Source organism: Balaenoptera acutorostrata, chromosome 5, assembly GCF_949987535.1.
Source record: "Balaenoptera acutorostrata chromosome 5, mBalAcu1.1, whole genome shotgun sequence".
Lineage (NCBI taxonomy): Eukaryota > Metazoa > Chordata > Mammalia > Artiodactyla > Balaenopteridae > Balaenoptera > Balaenoptera acutorostrata.
This window is the reverse complement of record NC_080068.1, coordinates 69466535-69483565: the sequence shown is the minus strand read 5'-3', so window position 1 is coordinate 69483565 and position 17031 is coordinate 69466535. Positions and strand designations below refer to the sequence as shown.

General features: G+C 43.6%; 1 protein-coding gene across 7 annotated transcripts in view; it reads right to left on the bottom strand.

The window, feature by feature from the left end:
• Positions 1 to 17031, bottom strand: part of LNX1 (ligand of numb-protein X 1) — a 228778-nt gene that overhangs the window by 41909 nt on the left and 169838 nt on the right. For all 7 annotated transcript variants that reach the window (XM_057546625.1, XM_057546620.1, XM_057546626.1 and 4 more), the window contains 2 exons: positions 5852 to 6090; positions 5197 to 5349 (listed from right to left, as the gene is read on the bottom strand). In XM_057546625.1, the coding sequence (XP_057402608.1) occupies positions 5197 to 5349; positions 5852 to 6090 (392 nt within the window). The remainder of the gene's footprint in view (positions 1 to 5196; positions 5350 to 5851; positions 6091 to 17031) is intronic.

Genomic DNA, 17031 nt, shown 5'->3' with positions numbered 1-17031 from the left:
CCTGCCCCCGCCCTGCTGGGCCCACACACAGAAGAGCTTCTCAGGCTGTGTAGTTTGACAGTGACGGTCGGACCTTTGTTTCACAAGGGAGGATGCATGAGCTCGGAGAGGAGAAGTGACACGACTGGCTGGAGGTGGCAGTTAGGTGGTGGTTCTCAGAGCCAGGTCAGAACCCGGGGCTCCTGATGAGGCTCTCTCCCGTCACCTTCCTCAGAGTCCCCTGAAGCCAGGGGTCCACAGCCGGCAACGGGTCCACAGGGGACTTGGTCTACAGACCCATAGCCAGCAGCAACGACTGGCGCTGTTCTCCGCCTCGGTTGGAATAGAAGCCTACGGGGGGGACACCAGGAAATGCCGGCCCCGCAGCACCTAGTCTGACAGGAGCTGCAGCTCCTCCCCAGTTGCTTGAGGCTCGAGTTAGGGTGCTGAGAGCGCTGATGCTTTTGTCTCCTGTAGCTGCTGACAGCTGCCTCTGCCCTATGATTCGCCCTTAATTATGTCATCGGGAAAGATCAAAACTGCAGGCCTGGTTCTACATAAAACACTCTTTGACTATTTTCAAAACCCATGACCTTAATGCATTTTCCCTAATGAACTATGAGTTCATGAATGAGTACTCAACTCTCTAGGAACAATACAGAAGGAATTAAAATTATTTCTAAGTATTGCAGAACATGATAAACAAAGCAATTTAGCAGCCAGAGGAAGCTGGAGACGTTGTAAATGTGGGTCTTTACCCCCCGCTGGGAGTTAATTTAATGTAAGCAATTGGGCTTTGCTGTGAGGCTGTGGGCAGCAGCCTTCATCTGTCAGCTCCTGGTGCTAACAGGGCTTGGGTGATCGAGTTCAATTAATGTTTAAACTATCTTGATTACCTTAAGTAGGCTCTATCCACAAGTATTTGTTGGAACAGGTCTGGTGACAAGGAAATGGAAGTTCTTAAAAAAAAAATCATTTTGAGCAAAGAAAGATTTGGAAATTATCATCAAAGCTGCTGGTTTTCTCTCTCTCCTCCCCCTCCCTTTCTACTCTTTTTCCCAGCAGATTTACAAAAACCACACTCCAAAAAAAAACCAAAAAAAAACCATGCTCCCAAATCTAACCAATCAAGGAAGTTTGATAGTCTGAAAGGACATACCCAGTCACACTTGGAAATGTTAATTAGAGCTACAATAATGAGACCCTAGTGACCTTCGAGAGTTAATTTTTAAACTGCCAAACTAGTGCTGGTCTGAAAAGAAACAGTTGTTCAATATTGTGTCCTTACTTAAGGACTAAGGGATATAGTATCATTTACCAAGTGTTTATTATATGCTGGCCATTGAGCTAAGCAATTTGCATGATATTTTGTTGTTTGTTTAGTCCTCACAGCAACCCTTTGAATTAGATTATTATCATCCCTGTTTTTTTTGGATGATGAAATACTAAAGCTTAGAGAAGTCAGGTAACCTGGCCAGGTCATGCAGCTGGTAAGTAGTGAAGCCAGTCTCTTTACTGATATGAAAAGGATGGATAAACCATGGGCGTTCACCATACTAACCGCGGGTGACTTACTGAAGCAATGAGGTCCTAAATGCCATTTTTAAAAGCTTTGTTGCCTCACAAACCCTGTACCAGCCTCACTGAGTCTTAGTACCTCACCCCATTGTGGAGTAATAGCTTCCTGGAGCACCTGAGGAAATCCATTCTCTCCTACTTGAAGCCCCTGCACACATAACACAGCTGCCATCTTCATCTTCCTGAAACACAGCTTCCATCCTGCTATAACTCTACGCAAAAGCTTTCAGGTGTGTTCATTGCCCCAAGTCAAGACTCCTAAATGGCATCCAGGACCCTTCGAATCCAGCCTTAACCTCATCTCCCACTACTTTCCAACACACAGTCAAGATCCCCATGTCCATCCAGGTCATAACCACTCCTTAAACACGGATTACACTGCCCCACTGGGAAGTGGTGCTCCTCTCCCGACAGCTGCCATTTTCGTTTATTTATATCTCACTCTTTTTTTTTTTTTAAATTTATTATTTATTTGTTATTTATTTTTAGCTGTGTTGGGTCTTCGTTTCTGTGCGAGGGCTTTCTCTAGTTGCGGCAAGCGGGGGCCACTCCTCATCGCGGTGCGCGGGCCTCTCACTATTGCGGCCTCTCTTGTTGCGGAGCACAGGCTCCAGACGCACAGGCTCAGTAGTTGTGGCTCACGGGCCCAGTTGCTCCGTGGCATATGGGATCCTCCCAGACCAGGGCTCAAACCCGTGTCCCCTGCACAGGCAGGCAGATTCTCAACCACTGTGCCAACAGGGAAGCCCTATATCTCACTCTTTATGGTATTTTATTTTTTCAGTCTGGAATGAACTTCTTGGAGCCAGGAGCTGGATTTTATAATCTTTATATAAAATACAGAGCTTAACTATATAAACAGCTCATACAACTCATATCAAGAAAACAACCAACCCGATTAAAAAATGGGCAGAAGTCACGAAAAGGCATTTTTCCAAAGAAGATGTACAGATATGGCCAACAGGCACATGAAAAGATGCTCAACGTCGCTAATCACCTCACACCTGTCAGAATGGCCATCATCAAAAAGTCTTCAAATAACAAATGATGGCGAGGATGTGGAGAAAAGGGAACCCTAGTACACCGTTGGTAGGAATGTAAATTGATACAGCCACTACAGAAAACAGTATGGAGGTTTTTCAAATAACTAAAAACAGAACTACCATATCATCCAGTAATTCCATTCCTGGGTATATATCCAAAGAAAACGAAAGCATTAATCTGAAAAGATACATGCACCTCAGTGTTCAAAGCCACATTATTTACCAAGATAGGTTGCTTCCATAGCTTGGCTAAGTGTCCATCAACAGATGAATAGATAAAGATGTGGTATGTATACAATGGAATACTACTCAGCCATAAAAAAGAATGAAATTCTGCTGTTTGCAACAATGTAGAAGGACCTGGAGGGTATTATGTTAAGTGAAATAAGTCAGACAGAAAAAGACAAATATTGTATGTTATCACTTACATGTGGAATCTAGAAAATAAAAACAAATAAACAAAACAGAAACAGATTCACAGATATAGAGATCAAACTATTGGTTACCAGTGGGGAGAGTGAAGAGGAGAGGAGCAAAATGGGGTAGGAGATTAAGAGGTACAAACAACTATGTATAAAATAAATAAGCTACAAAGATATATTGCACAGCACAGGGGATATAGTCAATATTTTATAATAACTATAAATGAAGTATAATCTATAAAAATATTGAATCACTATGTGGTACATCTGAAACTAACATAATATTGTATATCAACTATACTTCAGTAAAAAAAAAAAAAAGTACAGAGCCTAGGCCAATGTCTTACACATAGTAATCTCTTACTTTAAAAGTTTCTGCAATAAACATGCAAATCAATCTTATTCAGGTAGGAGAAAACTTTACATGGAATGGAATTAAGGAGCCTTTAATAAGGGGGGAAGACTGGCAGAAAGGAAGTTATAATCCTTTTATTCATTGCAGAAACATTCAGCAAAAACTATTATGTGCCAGATATTGTGCTTGGCCTTGAGAACACAAAGACTTAGATAAAGAGCCCCTGCCCCCATTGGTACAGTTATGATGAAAGGTGACATTGTTATAACAGAGATACAGGTGCTTTGAGAACACAAAGGAGAGAGGACCGAGGGAGTCAAGGAGGGCTCCCAGGAGGAGGCAAAGCCTATGCTGAGCCTGGAAAGAGGAATTAGGATGCCAGCTGAAGGGGCGTGAGAGTACAGGACGGACAACAACATGGAAGTGAGAGAGACACAGTATTTACAGGATGGCAATAAGTTCAGAGTAGTCAGAGCATGTAGCATGTGTACAGGGTGAGAGGGGATAAGCAGGGGTCTTATACGACTGCTCGCAAGTTATCTGAGAACATGATAAAGACGGTGGTTTTGGATTTACCTCCTAACCTCAAAGGAGTGGAGGGTGCTTAATCCAGTGGGTAAACGAGTGGGGCTTTGTAGCCAGAAGACCCAAGTTAAAATCCTAGGTCTGCCATTTTCCAGCTGGGTGACTTTGGACTAGTTACCCAATCTCTCGGAGTCTAAGTTTCTTCTGTAAAATGAGAATCACGATCACTATCCTTAGCACTGTGACCTTTAAATGACTTAGAGCACTACCTGGCACCCAGGAAAGCTCAAAAAAAATTTTAAGCTACTATTATTACTGCTGTAAAGGTCTAATATTAGATGAAAAGAAAGGACAGGACAGTATTTTCTCAGCTCCATTTATATTGGGGAAAACACATAGGATCTAAGATCCAGAAACTTCCTTTGCATAGATTCTAGAACCACATTAACCTGGATTCCAAGTTTAGAAGGGCAATTTGGGGCAAGCTAAGTAAACTCCTGGTGTCTCAGTTTCCTCATCTGTAAAACATGGATAATAATAGTAGCTGCTTCAAAGAGTTGCTGAGGATCAAATGGGTTAATGCATGGAAAACATTCAGAACCACACATCACACAAAGTGGTAATAAGAATAAATACCTACATAGCATTTACTATGTGCCAGGCACTGTTCTAAATGTTCTTCACTTAACTGTATTATTCTTGGGACTTCCCTGGTGGCACAGTGGTTAAGAATCTGCCTGCCAGTGCAGGGGACACAGGTTCAATCCCTGGTCTGGGAAGATCCCACATGCCACGGAGCAACTAAGCCTGTGAGCCACAACTACTGAGCCTGCGCTCTAGAGCCCATGAGCCACAACTACTGAGCCTGCACGCCACAACTACTGAAGCCCGTGCACCTAGAGCCTGTGTACAACGATGAGTAGCCCTTGCTCGCCACAACTAGAGAAATCCCACGTGTAACAACGAAGATGCAACGCGGACATAAATAAATAAATAAATAAATAAATAGAGGCATAATTCTGTTTAAAAAAAATCAAACTATATTATTCTTTATTTGCACTAAGCTAGCACCTGAAGGTAAGAGTTCCAAAACCTTTTCCCTCAATCTATGTAAAAAGAGAACAATAATTTCTGCCTTTGGTTGCTTATGCAAGAAGTAGGCTAATCAAGGTAAGAAATATTTATGCCCTTGGGAAGAGAGGTGTCATAGAAAGCGGGGCGGGGGGGTGGTCTGGTTGTCATCACGCCTGGAGTCGTCATTCTGGAAGCCCAGGCTTACTGGGAGGCCACTTACCATCAGGGCCAGTGGTGTTTTCAGAATTCTCTCTGCCCTGCTCAGCTTGGTTGACAACTGTACTTCCACTCTTTGTCCTTCGAAGAACACTCAAGGCTCGGTTTATTTTTTTAAAAGATCTGCTTCTGATGGTGGATCGCTCAAAGGGCCGTGCTGAGGACAAGAGAGAAGGGAGGGAGAGTAGCTACGCATTCATAGAAGTCCTCTTTTATGGACACGGCTGGTAAGACACGCACAACACAATGTGAACGGTGATCACTTCTAGGCGGTGGGATGATAGAATTTGCTTATCTGTATATTCTCAGTTTTCTACAATGCAATATGGATGGTTTATTTAAAATCTGCTTGGTTTTTTTCCTGGGCTGGATGGAATATAACAGCACTTTTCTTGAGCCACCTGGATGGGAAGGTAGGGACACCGAGGGAGTGATGAATCGCTAGGTCTAACTTCAACCCCTTTCACCAGGTCAGATTACACACATTTCTAATGATCTCAGGTCCTCGCGGTTTCATTTCACTCTGGAGAACTGGATGTTGGGTTGCTGCCAAAACTACCAGAACGTTTTTCTCTTGAAAAAATGTTTCTATAACTTTCCACAGAGGGCAATCCCAAGGCCAAGGAGCCCATTCCCGGACAACCACCCCTTTGACTCACCCCTTGTTCGGTTGCTCCGGCCAGAGTCCAGGGGGCTGTTTGGCTGACCGTCCTCTGCTGTGGACACGTAGGCAGGGTTGTCTAGGCCAGGCTCGTCTGTCATTAAGGAGATGGCGGCAGCTGCAGAAACCTCTGGGGAGAGTGCTGTTGCTGTGAGGTTGGCACAGCCGTCTGGACAGCCATCCTGAGAGTGCCTCTTCCTGTCTTTGGTGAGGCCATAGTGGGAGGCACCTTTGCAGCTGCAACAAAACCAGCAGGAGGTCAGAGACGGCTTTGCGCATTGTTCAACCAGGCCTCTTCGAGTACACGTGCTTGCTACCCTTGGAAATTGACTTGCTCACCCCTGGTTCCTCTTCCTTTTCACATGGACGTAAGTCAATATACACTTGCCAACCAAATGAATGAATGACTTGAAAGAACAATTTTTAAAAGATGTCTACAGCATTCTGTTAAAGCACTCTCTACACTGGCCCCTGGAATGCAAATTACGAGAGCTGTCATGGGGTCTACAAGATTAGGGCTTGAGACTGGCAGTCTTCAACTATTTGGATGTGGTAGTTCCTTCTTGCTGGTGTTTATTTTGACCATGAAAGTCCTTAGTCACCCTCTCAGTCCCTTCTTTCGGGTTTAGTTCCCAAACCACTGACCATAAATACAAAGCTCCTCCCAGATTCCAAATTTAACTGTCCATGGAAACAGAAATGCCCTCACTACAAAGCCACAGTAGTTGGTTCAGCTTCACATTCTCTACAGGCAGGCTTGCTGGTTTCCAGTCTCCACCTCTGGGCTGGTCTCAGAGTGGCCAGGGCCAGGGGCTGGGGGCTCCCATGTGCTAAAAGTTTTCACGTCTTTTAACGTTGGGAAGGTAAAACAACATTCATGGTCTCTAAAAAACAGGTCTATATCCATTCCCCATGCATGTTAAACAGCAAGCCTAAGGGCCAGGACACCGAGGTTTGAGCCGATCTAGGTCCATATTTTGCTATGGATGCACTTCCATTGTCACTGGGCAAGTCGCCTCAGCTCTTAGGTCAGGTTCTGATCAGCAAATGGTGAGGATTTAACTCTCTCATTCACTGTGGTGAGGAAGTGCCGCAGACAGCCAAACCAGCTCCCCAGTGGTTATGAAGGCAAAAATCAAATGGGCGAGTCCCTTTAAGAAGTGGTCATTTGCATATAATGGATGTTAATTTATAAATTATTTTTACCAACTCATTACAGAAAACCTTATATGGTTGAGCTATTTTAAATAATGCTTTGAGAGCCTATTTGGAGTGATGCTTATGAATGGAATCAAACAGCAGTCAGCAGTTGATATGCACATGATTTATATGGCCTACAGAACCAGATCTATGGTTTTTGTCTGGATGGGAATCCTTGCTCTGAAATTGACCTAGCTGTGTGATCTGGGACAATTTTGTTAACCTGGTTAAACTTTCTAATCTGCACATACATCTTGGGTTGCTGTAAGGTCTGGTTGACATTAAGTCTTGTCAAGAGTTTAGTTCTATATATCTTGCCAGATATATAGAAAATTCTCAACAGATTGTAGCTACTTCCATAATTCAACCATTCTAAGATGCCTGTTTTGTCACATTTTAACTTCTCTGAGATTAGGATGCGTGGGTGATTGATGGGGTCCCACAGCTTCAGTTGCCAAGCTGCAGTCATGACACAAATGCCACTGTCCAAGGAAACATGGTCACAGGTGTCCATCTCGTCCCTTCCATTGAGTTGCCTCCACTCTTGGTACTATGCCATTGAGTTTAATTGCTCTTCAATGTCTTAGAAAAGATTACATTATGATTAAGCATTGCAATGAAAAGTTAATGTATAGGGCTTCCCTGGTGGCGCAGCGGTTGAGAGTCTGCCTGCCAATGCAGGGGACACGGGTTCGAGCCCTGGTCCGGGAAGATCCCACATGCCACGGAGCAACTGGGCCCGTGAGCCACAATTACTGAGCCTGTGCGTCTGGAGCCTGTGCTCCGCAACAAGAGAGGCCGCGATAGTGACAGGCCCGCGCACCGCGATGAAGAATGGCCCCCGCTTGCCGCAGCTGGAGGAAGCCCTCGCACAGAGGCGAAGACCCAACACAGCCATAAGTAAAAAAAAAAAAAAAAAAAAAAAAACTATTAAAAAAAAAAAGTTAATGTATATATGGAAAGTCTCAAAAACGGGGCAGTGGCATGTAAATTTGATATTGGTGGTAAATATTTGTCGTTAGAAGGAGGGCAGCAATTTCTGATTTTCTTGCAAAGAGACAAGCAAATGCTTTATTTGCTTAGCAAGAAAGATACCCCCAAGGAGATGAAAAGTGATGTCACACTTTGTTACTGAGATCACCCAAAAGGAAAGGCCTAGTTCATGCCCAACAGTACAACTAGAGGGCAGGAGAGGTCACCATATTTGTCTGAATGGATTTCAAAGTCTGATCTGAACAACCCATGCATTACAGGGATATCTTTAAAGGTGTTTTGGAATGATTTAACCAGTGGCAGTTTTAAAATTTTCTTGTTATGGGACTTCCCTGGTGGTGCAGTGGATAAGACTCCGTGCTCCCAATGCAGGTGGCCCGGGTTTGATCCCTGGTCAGGGAACTAGACCCCACACGCATGCCGCAACTAAGAGTTTGCATGTTGCAACTAAGGAGCCCTGGAGCCGCAACTAAGGAGCCCACGAGCCACAACTGAGACCCGGCACAACCAAACAAATAAGTTAAAAAAAAAAAAAAAGAAATAAAAACTTTTTTTCTTATTGGTACATAAAATATGATGCTTCTTATAATCAATGATGATGATTTGATGAAATGTGGTTTTAATATTAGTAGAAAAGGACTCTGATTGTACAACCCTACATCCTTATCTTATAGAAGATGAAACAGGCCCCCGGTTTCTAATGCTAGTTTTTCCCTCACTGAAAGAGTACAAGCTCCCTGCTTGAATTGGTGAGGTTTTACTGTTCTGATTAGCTACTTTGGCTTTGAATTGTTCTGCTTAAAAATAGCAAAGTGGTTGATATGAGAAACTCAAAAATTGGAAGAAACATTGTGTGATGGAAAAAATAAAAGCCAGCGTGCATTTGAACAGCTCCAAAGTCATAAACATACGAGTGGAACACTTCTCTGTAAGCCAGCAGTATCGGGTTAACAACGCATGGTTAGGAAGTTCCTAGGCTATTTCGTTGGACTGGAAACAGTATTTCTTTTCTTGGGGCAGCAATGCCCTTGACCATGTGCCCTGCCAGAGCAGGAAATGAATTTTCCAATTGGACAAATGGCTGGCAAAGGCACAAGCCAGGGCTTTCTGAGGGGACATAGCATATCCCAGTGGAAAAAAAGTAGCATCTTATTCTGCTGCCACATCTGTGAGAAGGGTTAAGGTATTTAAACATCTCTGAATCCCAAGACTATGCCATTAAGAAGCCATTTCTGTTTCAAATCCTTGGGGTTCCAAAGACACAGTTTAGTCCAGGAAAGGAAAACCTCATAAAATGACTTAGAAGCCTCCCCTCTGGCCTCGTATCCCAGACATCCTTACAGTATCTGGGGATGGTAGATTTAAACATTCAGACTCATAAACCTTGTACAAAAATGGTTCTGCTAAAGAGGCTCATACTTGTGCAATGTTGCTTGTTTCAGCTTCTTGGCTTAGCTTGAATCTGAGGCGCAGGGTGATCTATGAAGGTAGCAGCTTGTACTTACTAATTATCTCTTTTGTGTTGACTAATCCTGGGGCCTCTTGATTTACAGGCACAAGTGAGGGGAGGAGGGGGAAAGAGCTGATTAGCCTTGGCCAGTACAGGAACATATGCTGAACCCTGGGCTGTGTTCAAAGCAAGCAGGATTTATTCTCCCTTTAGTTATCCCTGAGCACTAAGTACTCTCAGGTGGTGATGGGCGACGGCCATGAACTTGAAGGATGCACACAAGGAACATGGAAAACCATTTTTCAACCACTTTGGATATGCCAACTGTTCAAAGCAACTCTGACGACCAGTTTTGTTAATAACAGAGTTGAGATCCTGAGCTCCTATATCAAAGGGAGTAGAGGCAAATCTGTCTTAATATAAGAATGCTGACACTGGGTGGGTGTACCATGGAATTTTTGCCTTTTTTGCAAGGGTAGACGGAGGGGGGGAGGGGGGGAGTAAGAAGAGAAAATGACCCTCCCTGCAAAAATTCCTGAGTCTATGAGTTCACTACTACTGGGGGTTGACCTGAAGCAGGATGGGCCCCCGGCATACTTCACAGAGGCTCTGAGGGGCTCAGAGCTCGGCCAGCTGGGTGGCACAAGCTAGTTTGCAGGGGAGGGCTCCTTTCGTTTCTTTTCTTTTTTTTTTTTTAAAGATATTTTGATGTGGACTTTTTTTTTTTTTTTTTAACGTCTATTGAATTTGTTACAATATTGCTTCTGTTTTACGTTTTGGTTCTTTGGCGCCAAGGCACGTGGGATCTTAGCTCCCGGACCAGGGATCGAACCCACACCCCCTGCATTGGAAGGCGAAGTCTTAACCACTGGACCACCATGGAAGTCCCGGCGAGGGCTCCTTTCTGATGACAGAAGAATAAAAGTGGTCCACGACAAATTGAGGCTCAATATACTCATTATAACAGTCTGGGAAAATACACAACCTCCCCTTGAGCCTTCTAACTTCCTTTGCATTCTTTCTTTCTCAGTTCACTTCTGAATTAGGTAAACATTGAGTCTGCTCTCATACTGAGATCATTAGTTGCCCAGTCTGCTCTTACTTGAAACCAGGGCTTGCAAATTCATACGCTACTCAGGCCAGGTGGGGTACTGTGGTGAGCAGTGTTGTTCCATTTCAAGGGTGCAGCAACCTCTACAGACCTTCACTGAGTGTTGCCTCAAGACGACCAGCCCAAGAGCCATTAATCAAGAAATGAAAGTTATCCAGGTTGGAAAGGAATAGTGAAACTGTCACTCTTTGCAGTGACATGATATTATATACAGAAACCTTCAAAGACCCCACCAAAAAAACTGTTAGAATAAATGAATTCAGTAAAGTTGCAGGATACAAAATCAATACATGAATACTTGTTGCATTTCGATACACTAACAAAGAACTGTCAGAAAGAGAAATTGAGAAAATAATCCCATGTACAACTGCATGAAAAATACCTAGGGATAAATTTGACCAAGGAAGTGAAAGATCTGTACACTGAAAACTATAAGACATTGATGAAAGAAACTGAAGATGATACAAATAAATGGGAAAATATTGTGTGCTCATGGACTGGAAAATATTGTTAAAATGTCCATACTACCCAAAGCAATCTGCAGATTCAATGCAAACCCTATCAAAATTCCAACGGCGTTTTTCATAGAAATAGATGAAACAATCCTAACATTTGTAGGGAACCACAGAAGACCCCAAATAGACAAAGCAATCTTAAGAAAGAAGAACAAAGCTGGATGTATCACACTCCTTGATTTAAATCTATATTACAAAACTATAGTAATCAAAATAGTATGGTATTGGCAAAAAGCCAATGTAGATAGATGGAACAGAGTCCAGAAATACACCCACACATATATGGTTAATTAGTTTATGACAAAGGAGCCAAGAATATACACTGGGGAAAGGACAGTCTCTTCAGTAAATGGTGTTGGGAAAACTGGACAGCCACATGCAAAAGAATGAAACTGGACCCCTATCTTACACCATACACAAAAGTTAACTCAAATAGATTAAAGACTTCAATATATGACCTGAAACCATAAAATTCCTAAAAGAAAAACAGATGGTAAGCTCCTTGATATTGGTCTTAGAGATGATTTTTTGAATCTGACACCAAAAGCAAAAAAAGCAAAAATAAACAAATAAACTAAAAAGCTTCTGCACTGCAAAGGAAACCATCAACAAAACAAAAAGGCAACTACTGAATGGGAAAAAATATGTGCAAATCATATCTAATAAGAAGTTGATATCCAAAATATATAAAGAACCCACACAGCTCAATAGCAAAAAAAAAAATATGATTAAAAAAAGGGAATATCTGAATAGACATTTTTCCACAGAAGACACACAGATGGCCAATAGGTACATGAAAAGATGCTCAACATCACTGTCTAATCAGGGAAACGCAAATCAAAACCACAATGAGATATCACCTCACACCTGTTAGAATGGCTATTATCAAAGAGACAAGAGGTTACAAGTGTTGGTGAGGGTGTTCCTACTGCTGGTAGGAACATAAACTGGTGCAGCCACTATGGAAAATGATATGGAGGTTCCTCAAAAAATTAAAAATAGAACTGCCATATGATCCATCATTTCCACTTGGTATTTATCTGAAGAAATAGAAAATGCTAACTGGAAAAGATATATGCACCCCCATGTTCACTGCAGCATTACTTACAATAGTCAAGGCATGGAAACAACCTAAGTGTCCTCTGATGGCTAAATAATGAAAACATGGTGTATATATATATATATATATATATATATATATGTGTGTGTGTGTGTGTGTGTGTGTGTGTGTGTATACACACACACACACATATACACACCACGGAATATTATTCAGCCATGAAAAAGAATGAAACCTTGCCACTTGCAACAACATGGATGGACCTTAAAGGTCCTGCATCACCTGCTGCAGGAAGAGGTGACCACTGTCAGAGAGCTGCAGGCTCTCCTTCGTGTCCTCAGACAAGGCACCTGGGAGACGGGCCATCGGGAGCCTCAAGGAACCCCAGTGCTCTGGCTCAGAGAAAGTCTGTGTCAGGGTGCTGGTGACCCTGGGAGCTGAGGGTGGGCCTTGGTCATGTGTGCCTGGCTCCCAACTCCATCTCCAGGGCCTCCACCCTGGCCCTCCTGACACCATGCCTCCAGGGCTTTGCAACACACCCTAGCCCATCTCCCTGCTCCCAATCTTTCCCCTCCTCCCCACCATCCAATCCATCCTAACCACAAACATACCAACACAATTTCTTTTTGCTCAAAAACTTCCCATGGAAATATTTCCCAGTGCTTACTGGGTCAAGTCCCAACTCCCCAGGCTGACAGCCCAGGCCATCCCTGAGCCGTATTGATCATGGCCTCACCACAGGGTCTGGCAACACAGAAGGGGGCTGGGAAGAGCTAACATCTATTGGTCTACTGTGTACTGTGCGTTATGCTTCACATACGTGGTCTTCTTAAACCCTCCCAGTGGTCCCAGCTGTCAAGTCAATTAAACCACCTCCACTTTGCAGATGAGGGTGCGGAAACTTGGATAAGGCTTTCTTCCCTTCTACCAATCAGAGTGGAGCTGGGATTTGAATCCAGGCTGTGAGGTCATGCTTTCTCCCCTCCCATGGCCTGGCCTCCAGCCCAGAGCACCCCCTGCACTCCAGACCCCTGCGTCAAACTGCTCATGCCACGTCTTCACTCCCATGTCCGATAGGCACCTCAAACCTCACACATCCAAACACCCCAACCTTCCCTGCCAAACCAGCTCTTCCCACCTCTTCCCCGTTTTACCTTACATCCTTCTTGTTGTTCAAACCAAAAACCCCGGAGTCAACCCCGATTCCTTTCTTTTTCTCGACACTCCAACGATAGTCAAGCAAGATCGATCCAGAATCTAACTCCTTCTCATCACTTCCCCCGCCACGGCCCTAGTCCAAGCCACCATCATCAAAGCCTGGGTTATTGCAATGGCCTCCTGAGAGGTCTTCCTGCTTCTACACTCTCTGCCCTGTCCCAACTATTCTCAACACAGCAGCGGTGTGATCCTTTTAAAATGGCTCTCCGTGTTACTAAAACACAAGGTCCTCACAATGGCCCACAAGGCCCTGTATTCTCTGTCCCTGTTACTTGTCCCCTCATCTCCATCCCCCGCTCATCTGGCCTCCTGCTGGTCCTCACACTTGCCCAGCACGCTCCTGCTTCAGGGGCCTTGCATTCTGCTGTCTCTCCACGGCCCCCTCCACCCCTCTCCGCAACACTTGCTCCAGATCCTGTCTGGTCTGCTCCCTCATCTCCATCAGGTCCGTGATTAAAGTCTACCTTCCCTGAGTACCCTTTTTAAAACAGCAGCTTTTTCCCTGGCATGTCTTAACCCTACTTATTTTTCCTTGCTCCTCCTCCCTGCTCATTTTTTCTCTATAGAGTACAAACTCCAAATGGGGCGCGGGTGGGGGGAGTCTAGTTCCATAATTAAGCCAATAGAACCAAACTTTGAAAACTTTATCCCTTTAGGACCAAGAGGGCTTCATCATATTGGTGCTTGGGAAAGAGCAAGCTCATGGATTCCCATGTCCCTCCTGGCTGACGGTCAAGACACACCAGCCCTGCCTCAGCTGCCCAGTCAACTCTGGGCGCACGTCTTGCTCCGTGGGGCTGGAGGGGGCTGGAGGGAAGGGACAAAGTCTTGCTCACCTGGTACCTTTCAGAGGGTCCACATACCATATGGATTTCCTAGGGCAGGCACTCAGCAAACAGTTATTGAATTGAGCTGAAGTCCCCTTTTGGGTGTTCTGTCTATTGAAATTACCGAACTGGGAATTGATGATTCACCCACACAGTCCTGCTAACACATAATTGTGGTTGGTTGTGATACCCATGCCAGGCTCCCTTTTTCCCTTAGCAAGCTCGTGATTTCCCTGCACTCCGACTTGAGATGAGAAAAGTGAGAGGAAAGAGGGAAAAGTGAGACTTTTAAAAAATTCTTCTTTTTCACATACTTCCCTGATGACTTTAATAGGATTTTATTGGGTCTGGGTTGTAAAACTATTATGTATATAGGAGGAATAAATAGTTGCCATATACCTTCTTTTGATGGATTATGCTGCTACAACAGGATGGGTGATTTCGAAATACTTTTTTTTTCATTCAATGAGCGCATAAGGAGGACCTCCTGAGAAAGAGGGCACAGTGATGTGGAACAAGCTCAGGCTTTCAAGTTTAAAACATCTGGGTGTGAATCCTAGGTCTGCCACTACCAGTTGGCGACTTTGGACAAATTCCATGATTCCTCTGAGCCTCATTTCCCACATGTAAAATGGGCACAATGGTTATTTACAGTGAGATTTAAAGATTCATGCCAAGTCCCTAACAGTACCTGGAATATAGTAACAACTCAATAAGCAGTAATCAACATAATTATTGTATATCAAACATAATGTTAGACACTATGGATGCAAAGAAACATATTATACAGTGTATGCATGCGAGAAGACTGACATGAAAACAGAAAACTGCCATGCCACATTATCAGAGAGAGATGGAGGTATGAGCCAAGTGTTGGGAGAGCTCAGAGAAAGGGGCCACTCACTCTGCTTGGGGTAACCAAGGAAGGCTTCCCAGAAGAGGTGACATCTGAGCTGAGTCTAGGAAAATGAGTGACATTGGTCTGACAGACTAGGTGTGAATGCCACATTTAAAGACCCGAAGGATGCAAGTGCACGGTAGATGCCAGGATTACTGAGTTCGATGCAGACTTTATACTAAGGGACATTGACGGAGAAAGTACAGAGCTGAAGTGAGACCAAAGAGGAGGACAGATGCTGGGGGTGGTCCTGGAGGCCGCCTGACTACCCGTCTGTTACCGCTTCTGGGGTTCAGCAGGGCTAAAGCCATGCCCGTGGGCACAGGAGACAAGTGGGCATTGAGAAGTCGGATGCCAACACGGGAGAGAGTAGGGGAGAGCAGGAGGGACGAAGGGGACAACAGAAAGCTCAAAGTCACCTCCTCACGGAGGCTCCGTGACTGTCGTTTAACGTGGATCGTCTCTCCCTCCAGCACCCACTTTCACTTCCCAGCACTTAACGTCTTTGGAAATGATTGTGTGTTTACTTACTTCTCTTTTAAATCACTGTCTCCCCCCAAAAGTAAAAGTCCAACGTGTCTTGCTCACCACTATATCCTCGACACTGCACACAGCGCTCACAGGCACGGGGTCAGCCATGTGTCAGAGCAGCCTGAGAGGTTCTGGGAACAGCTGTGTTTCTTTCTTGCTCCCTTTATTAGATGCTTTCTGTTTATGCTTTTAATTGTGCTCACCTAGATACGTTTTATTCCCTTTGATAGATTTTATTGAGGTATAATTGACCTGTAACATTATATTAGTTTGAGGTATACAACATAATGATTCGATATTTTTATATATTGTAAAATAATCGCCACAGTTAAGTCTAGTTAACATTCACGGTTAAATTTTTTTCCCTCGTGAAGAAAACTTTTAAGATCTACTCTCTTAGCAACTTTCAAACATGCTGTGCAGATTATTAACTGTAGTCTCCATGCTGTATAATACATCCCCATGACTTACTGTATAACTGGAAGTTCGTACCTTTGGGCCTCCTTCACCCCTGCCTCTGGTAACCAATCTATTCTCTGTATCTGTGATTTTTTTTTTTTTTTTTTAAGATTCCACATATAAGAGAGATCATACAGTACTTGTCTTTCTCTGACTTATTTTACTTAGCATAATGCCCTACGCTATGTTTTTTCTAGCTCCTTTTATTAGATGCTTTCTGTTTATACTTTTAATCATGCCGACACAGGTATGTTTTCATTGTTGCAGGCTGTCTTGATTCTTTTTTTTGGAGGAAGACAGGCTATGTTTTTTAAATACGTGATAATATTTCATGACTTTTTAAATGCAAAACACTAGAAATCTTTATTACGTTTAAGATAAAAATAAACGCATCAGTCATCTTCTTCCAAAACAGATGCATTTGAGCTCTCCAAGCCCACACTCCAGCAGGACCCACCCTTGCTAATTAAGTCCTGATCACTTACTTTACTTGGAAAAGACTCAACACTAACACAACTTCTAATAATACGACCGCCCTGGTTTCCAGGCAGCCAGGTCCTAAGTACCAGAACTCTTTGGGGAATTTTCTGAGTTCAGATTGCATAATTCTATTCTATATTTCACTCACTATACCTGCAGCTTCTTAACTAATCTCTCTTTAGTTCTAAGGATATTAAGTAAAGTAATTCTTCCTTGTTTGGATTACTTTTTCTCCTCTAGGTTAAAATTCATGTACCCTGGGATTGAATTATACATGGCCACTCATGAAGTTACCAGAAGCCATACATTAAAAAATGTCATTAGCACTTTTGTGTACTCATGGGTGAAGCAAACATCGGTTAGGAAGTAAAAGGGTCATCATCTGGGCAAGCCCACCATCCGGGAGTCAGCTTAGACCCTGAGTATGAACTTGAGT